Below are 7676 nucleotides of genomic sequence, written 5' to 3'. Positions count from 1 at the left end.
TGCAGAACAAGAGAAATACTTTAATGTAGAACAGAGGAAAAAAAAAAAGAAGACTTAAGTTTCTTGTGATTACAGCTGCTGTCTTTTGGAATTCACAACAAAATGTGAAAATTTATTCTTAAAATGCTATACTTTTTTAAAAACACTTGAAACAAATGAATAATATCTGTTGACAGCTGATTTGTGCCTTTGGTACAGGACATCAAATCCAGCTACTCACAGCAGTGTTCCTCTTTCACAGCAAACCTGTCACAGAGAGGCTGCGTTTTTGTTTTAATGATAAAAATGTATTTGGGGGAGGGAAGGAAATCAGACAAAGGTGGTGGCAAATGCACGAACAGAAAATTTGTAACCTTTGACTTCCAGTTAAAGTACAAGAAAGCAAAGACTTGCTCTGAATAGAGTCAAGAAGCGCCAATAAAAAAGGTCTGGAGCACCAGGGAACGCAAGCCAAAAGCTGGTACATGGTCTCAGGGTACTGAGAAAGACACATATGCTAAGATTTCCACACTCATAAGCAAGATTACAGCCCACGGGAATTTCCCAGTATATTTCAACAGATTAGGTTTTCACTTTGCTGCAGTAAGTAGCCGTCCATGTCTACAAAATCAACTGCCTGGTGTAACAGGCACACATTGGGAAACCCGCTTTTGTCAGGCGTGGCTTTTCTTTTTGTTTTGGTTTGTTTTTTTTTTTACACCCTGTACTTTTGAGAATCTGTGCTGTATTAACCATTCAAATTTAGAACTATCCATGTCCGTTTGATCGTGCATCTTGTAGTCACAAAAACAGTGAGGCTGAATCGTTCAGGGAAATGAAGAGCAGCAGCAGCATCTTTGCAGACATCAGAAACAGACTGTCAAAGACACAAACACTGATAAAGTTTCCAAGGGTTTTTCTGTCATTGTTTAAATAAAAGTCCTTTTGAGAATAACCATATCCCACGTGAATTCCATAATAAAAAAAAAATTGTATGACACTGGTTAGAGGTGAACAGAAATATCCACATAGTGACTGCACTAAACATTTCTGAAACTGAATTTCAGCAAGTCAGTTGGTTTAAATAAATAGCATTTCCTGTTCCAAGGCCTTGTCTATATAGCAAAGTTACAGAAAGATAACCTAAAATAGAAACTTAAATCTAATTAAATTAATCAGAAAACCTTCTGGGTATATAATCCTTTTTCATGGTGAAAGTGGCTTGCGGTCCAGCTTAGCTCTATTGGGAGCAGGCTTACATTACATCAAAAGAAAATCTGCAAATGAATTTGCATCGTTTAAATAAATTTACTTAAACCAATATGAGTTAATCAGTGCAAATTTTCCAAAAGGCAATTTAATGCAAAAACAAATGGAGGAGCTCGATAGAAAATACATAACCTCCCGAAACAGCTTCTTTCTGTTAGGTGATCTGTACTTTCTAAACATGCACAACAACTGAATTCAGTAGAAATTCAGGTGAATTCAGCTCTTCTCTGAGGCAGACCACAAGCATGAATTAACACTGCTGTATTTATTGCAAACGCTACCACTCCCTTGCTGGAAGAGAGCTGTTGAGATGGCAAAGAGAAATGTCCTGAGATCAGACTACGGTGCATCGTACCCTATAACCAGCAAAACACTCACCTTGGAGTCAAATGTTACAGACAGATCAAGTCCGCTCTCAGAACAGCAGATGCTACCTACAGCCTTGCCCACAGACCTTTTTGGCTGCCTTGCTCATCACTACAATTGTCAAACAAATTTTGTGCAACTGCATAATGAATAATCCTTTATGAAATAATAAAAAACTTTTCAAGATAAAAAACTATGCTAACTGTCTGATTGATATGATTAGTAAACTCATCCCACCTCACACCTACTCATCCCGTAGCAGTAGTGTTTTATTCAGTAGTGGGTTTCAAGCCACATCAAAAGCGGCCCCAGCTTTATGTGCAATCAAAATTAAGTAGCTTATTGATATTGCTGGATAAACAAGAATAAATATGGCTTCAAGCACACTGCTTTGCAGCTCTTAGGATAAACAATGTGCTTAATTCGCTAGCAAGCAGGCTATTTGGGAAATAGCAGGTTAAGCTAACTTGTTCACAACGCCAGAATTTCATTGTTCTTCTAGAAGAAACATACCACAAAGGACTCGTTGTTGCAAAGCGTGCAACTCATAAGATATTTAAAAAATTAAAACCCCAATTCTCATATAAGACTTCTTAACAAAATTGGAAGGAGTTTGTTTTTTTCTGTCAAGAATAAATGACAAAATACTGTTACAGATACTTCACCTCAGGAAAAAGTTAAGGCTTGTTTTTCAAGAGTTTCCTTTTCAAAGGCAGGCATGAATTTAAAGTCACAGCCTGCTTAAGACATTACATCTCAGATTTACTCCTATGGCTGCAGAAGGTGCAGACAGCTAAGAAGCATTTGTGGCAAGTTAGTGTATTTAACACTTGAGAACATGAGATGTTCTACTTTCACAACAGAACTATATACTGCTTTAACGAGTATTGATATTTTTGCAACACTTAGCAGCACTGTTATTATCAGACCTTTCCCCTAAGGCAATACAAACAGAAGTATTAAAAAAAAAAAAAAAAAAAAGAAGAAGAAAAAAAATGTTTGGATCATCCACAATATTTTGACCCAAATAAATAAAAAAGAAAGAGGGAGAATTAATTTGAGATTAGTGAAGCTCTTAAAGAGCAAAGGCCTCTGTCAGCCTTGGACCTGCTCCTCCATTTGTTAGTAAGAGAAACAGATCCAGCTTCTGATTTCTTTGCCGAGAATGTCAGTTAGCAGCTCCTAAACAAGAGCACACCTCTTCCAGTACCAAAGGAAGAAGCTCATTACCATCTGCTAGCCATCAGCTAGTACAGATTTGGTTTCCTCCAGCCCATCACCTTGTTCCTTGCAGTGGAAATACAGTAGCCATTTCTACATTCAACTACTCCAGTACTGAAAGCAAAATCACAAAATTTTAAAACTTATTTTATCTGCTATAACTGTATTTCTTTGAACTCAAAGGTATATTTGGAAGAGGCAGTCCAGGAGAAAAGGGTTTCAAGTACCAAAATCTGTATGTCCCGTACCAAGCTGACAGACCTATCAGCACACCAAGAAACTTTTGACTGAAGTCATGGAAATACACGGCAGTGCAGAGAAACATGAACACCCAGATCATGGTGAGAAAACACAACGAAACAAACAGGCTGTTGATTACAACGTGCAGCTTAGAGTTCTGGTCTATGGACAGGCCTTCCAGCACAGCCACTTCCTCCACAATCATCAGAGCACAGTACGAGAGCAGAAAACAGTGCCCCGAGATATCAAAGCCATTCCAGATCCCGTTGTCCCGGTGGCATTCCTGCTTGGTGGCGTACAGCCGGCGAGGCTCGCTGAGTTGCGTCGAGGTAGAGCACGCGCCGGTGAGGTTCTCGATGTACATGAAGAGCCCGGTGCAGACGTACCAGACGGCAGTGCCCACCAGCAGCGCACTGAGACGTCGCAGCACTGTCAAGATGCTCTTTGTGGGACCATAGAGGAACTTGCTCTCGGCAAACTGGTAGGTGGTGACTGCGATGAAGGGCAGCAGAAGCCAGAACGTCCATGCCCAAGCCACCTTGACAAAATATCTGCCAGAGAAAAGCCAAGAGAGAAACATGCATGTGTGAGACTTCACAGGAGCTGGGGTAAGTGGCAGTGCTTGAAGAAGTCTGTTCTCAAGGTCAGTGTTCAGAGCTGTCTAAATTAGACACTTCTGCCCTCCCCTCAAAGTAAAGCATAGCTAAAATCTTACCCCTCTCCACACTATTTCTCTTGGGCCCAACACCTGAATACTCCCGCAACCAGGTGCTTCACCTGTTTCCCAGGCAGCGTTCCCTCAGACCCAGAGCCCTCGTTCAGACTTGCAGTTCAGTTGTGCAATCACTTTTATCCTACAAACCCGCTCAACTCTGCCCTACTCAGAATGCAGCTGCCAAGAATGTATTTTTAGCTTGCCACTCTGACCACAGTAACCCTTCTTCTGACTCTTTTCCTCCATTCTTGATTATATTTGCTTTCAAAGCCCTTCACAACCTGACTCAATACTAAATAAGATCGCTAGTAGAAGGGCGGACTCTTTTCATCAGCCCTGAAAACTTTTCCTCTGTTATCATGTTATAAAACAAATGAAGCACCGCAACGCATTTGTTCCTTGGCCATCCCTCCAGTTGATGAGAGCTTTCCTTTACAAACACAAACGCTTCCATCTCTAAATTCACCCTCTGCCTTGAAAGTTTTTGCTGTGATGCCTATAAGATCTTGAAAACCAAGTGACGACGTGTTAATATCCTGTTTAGCGGGAGACTGCATTGCATAACTAGTAAACTTTTCAAATCTTAAAGTGGAGTAGGTACAAATTAATTTATTAACAAATTAAGGAGACCATAGTCTATGATCTTCTTTCTCCCATTAGCACCTTCCAATCCAGTTCGCTTCCTATCAGCCGGTAGGAAGGGAACTGTGCAGACCCCTATTTACTCACATTCCAGTTCAAAAAACAGAGACAGCAGGATTCTGGTCTGTGGCTGAGCTATAGCCAGACACACACAGTCATCATTTAATCATCACCTCAGCATCAGAGACAAAAACAAGTGAGCTCCTAACAAAAACCGTCAGGGCCTTGCCTAGTACCTCCTTTACTCTTGACAGTAGAAGTGGCATCAGTGTGGCAACTACAGTTGCTACCATGAAACAGTAATTGGAAAAAAAAAAATCATTTTATTAAGATAGTTAAAAGCTAAAGAGGCTGCTAACATCATTGCTGCTGGCAAACCAGCAGGCAAGTAATTTGTGGGGGAAAAACCTGCTTCAGATAACCTTCCCCTATTTAGAAAGGGAGAATTGAACTGTAGAATGTTTTTACTGCAAGATCAATTTCACTCTCTAGACATTCCTGCCGATCCTTCTTTCCAATCCCACTAAAAGCAGCTCTTCTCCCTTGTCATCAAACGACAAATTTGAATCGATAAAGCACAAACCTCCCCAAGTCACAGGGGAAAACAGCACCTTTAGCTTTACTTTCTGATCTGTAGCAGGGAAAGCACACGTGCCCTGGCCCAGCTCAGCGCCTTCCTCGTGCCAGGGAAAACGTTCAAACGCAGTGCATGACTAAGAAGAATGCTAAGCCAGTTAAATCACTGCCTGAGTACTAGAAAAGGATAGCAGTAACTCTGCTTTTACAAGAGACGCTGAAATACTTATTATTTTTAGTCTGCTTTTAGAAGAGTTCAGTAGCTATCAGTTTACTCAGACCTGAGGAACTGTCTGGGGGATAAAGGAGGGGAAAAAAAATCCTTCTTTTCCTCTTCCGATAAAAACTGAGCAAGAAACTCCAGTTGTTCTGAAATCTCGCGGTCCCGTAGGCTACAGCAGACGTTTAGACCACGGAGTCCAACAGAACCCCCCCCAGCAGCCCGGCTCACCCAGCCCTCCCCGGCTGCCCGCCACCATCAGTCCCGGACCCCCCTCCCTCCTCCCGGGTCGCCCCGGGCCACCGCAAACCCACCCCCAGCCGAGCCCCGCGGCCTGCCCGCTGCCCCGCGACCCCTCAGGCCCCACACCCGCAGCGGGCGGCTGCCCCCTGCCCTCTTTCTCCCCACCCCCGCCCCCGTGCTGCCACAGCCCAGGCCTCCCCGGCCCCCCGAGGCCCCGTTAACACCGGGCGGCCCCAGCCCTACGGGCTCCCCCCCACCCCCGCCTCTCCTCACACGTTGAGCGGGTTACGCTTGTTCCGCATGGGCGTCTCGGGCACCAGGTCGCCGTCCTTCAGGGCGGACCCGAGGAGGACGATGGCGAGCAGCAGCCAGGGCAGCCGGCGGCGGACCCGCCCGGCGGCCAGCCCGGCCCGCAGCCAGCGCCCGCACCGCTCCAGCCGCTCCATCCCCGCCCGCCGCCGCCCCGCCCCGCCCCGCCCGCTCGGCCGCCGTACTGCGTCACGCACCCCGCGCCGGCCCCTCCCCTCCGCCGCCCCGCTCGGGCGCCCCCCCGCGGCGCCCGCCGGGCTGGGAACGGGGGAGGGCTGTGCGCATGCGTACGGCCGCTGCGGGTGGGAGGGCGCCCCCTGCTGGGCGCCGCGCAGTGGGAGCCGATCGGTGCGGGGTCCCTACGGGAGCCGGGAGGGGCCGTGTCTGCGTGTCCGTGCCAGAGGAACGAGGCGTGTGCTCCGTTCCCACTCTCCCTGTCAGAATCAGAACTGGGGTGGCGTTTTGCGTCCATGGCCAGCGGGGAGGGTGCTTCCAGACCAGAGCGGCAGAACGTCGTAGAGCACTGGCCCGGGCTGCCCAGAGAGGCGGTGGATGCCCCGTCCCTGGAAACATTCCAGGCCAGGCTGGACGGGGCTCTGAGCAACCTGATCTGGTTGGAGATGTCCCTGCTCCTGGCAGGGGGGTTGGACTGGGTGGGCTTTAACGGTCCCTTCCAGCCCAAACCATTCTGGGATTCTAAGAGGAATGCTCCGGGGCTCGGGGCTGTAGCACCCATTCACAGAATCATTTGGGTCAGACCATCGAGCCCTGCTGTCGGCCCAGCGCTGCCAGGTCCACCGCTCAACCACGTCCCCGAGCTCCACACCCACCCGGCGTTTGAACCCCTCCAGGGATGGTGACTCCACCACCGCCCTGGGCAGCCCGTTCCAGTGCTTGACAACCCTTCACTGGAGAAATGTTTCCTAATATCCAATGTAAACCTCCCCTGGTGCAACTTGAGGCCATTTTCCCTCATCCCATAAATGAGCATCCGCTACTTCTAGAATAAGGTGCAGCTCCTCTGAAAGACAGCGTCTACCATGATAGTAAAGAGAAAAATTGAGAATTTCCTCACTTAGTAGAATTTTCTTTTTCCTAGGAGAGAGAGAGAGGGAGAAAGTCTTTCTGGGGTTCTTAAGGCTTCTGCCCTTTTTCGCTGTCCGTTCTTAGAGCCAAAATTGGTGTCCAAGCACTGGCTGCCACTGTGGTATTCGAGACCTAGTCATCTATCGAACTGCTGCCGCTGTCATTGCAGCTTCGTTTTTGAAAAATGAAAAATGCATCAGCAAGCAGAGAAATGGCTAAATGAACAAAGAGCCTTTATTCATCCCAATGGCCTCAGCACTAAAAAGGGGGGGTGGGGGGGGGGAGCAGACCCTATCTGAGACAGGATGGGAAAGTATTTCTTGCCAGAGCGCCTTTCAAAGCCGGCTTGCAGTCATTGTCAGCAAATCTGTGACAACATCTGGGCTGAAAGAGCAGAAGGACACATCAAAGCAGCTCCAGGAGATACAGAGAGTTTCAGCTAAGGAGGTTATCCAGGGTAAATGGCATTTGGCAATTTATTAGATGTTGTTTTTAATAAGACTGCCACGGCCACGTCTCACACTTGCAGCCACATTGTACCCCTGAATTAGAAAGGACAGACAGCTGCGTTCGCTCAAAGGAGGGAGGACAAGAGGGGCTGGGAGCAGGTTTTACAGAGTCCGGCATTGTCTGCCTAAATCCCCCTCTGCCTTTGAAACCTTGTCTCCTTTGCTTCCCAGGTTTGGGTCTCTGATCTCCAGACTGTGTGCAATGCCGGCGAGCTGGAGGTGGCGAGCTGCTCGGCTGGTTGCTAATGAAGCGTGCTGTGGTGTCTACCACATGGCAGGAGCATTTCGTAAGCTTGGCACC

At 47.1% G+C, this 7676-nt stretch overlaps 1 protein-coding gene across 1 annotated transcript; it reads right to left on the bottom strand.

Moving 5' to 3' along the window:
- On the bottom strand, positions 1-5917 carry FITM2 (fat storage inducing transmembrane protein 2). The gene is made up of 2 exons (XM_086760904.1): positions 5745-5917; positions 1-3626 (listed from the first exon to the last, which is right to left on the bottom strand). Exons 1-2 carry the CDS (start codon positions 5915-5917, stop codon positions 2984-2986), a joined length of 816 nt encoding a protein of 271 aa, XP_086617030.1. The 3' UTR covers positions 1-2983.
- Between the last annotated feature and the right edge of the window lie 1759 nt (positions 5918-7676).

Source organism: Chlamydotis macqueenii, chromosome 16 (genome assembly GCF_036417535.1).
Source record: "Chlamydotis macqueenii isolate bChlMac1 chromosome 16, bChlMac1.mat, whole genome shotgun sequence".
Classification (NCBI taxonomy): domain Eukaryota; kingdom Metazoa; phylum Chordata; class Aves; order Otidiformes; family Otididae; genus Chlamydotis; species Chlamydotis macqueenii.
This window is presented reverse-complemented; position numbering and strand designations above follow the sequence as displayed.

Excerpts from the sequence above, each read along its gene's own strand:
- FITM2 (XM_086760904.1), bottom strand. The coding sequence starts at position 5,917 with ATGGAGCGGCTGGAGCGGTGCGGGCGCTGGCTGCGGGCCGGGCTGGCC. Across the intron at positions 3,627-5,744 it reads AAGCGTAACCCGCTCAACGT|ATATTTTGTCAAGGTGGCTT; the intron begins GTGAGGAGAGGC and ends TTTCTCTGGCAG.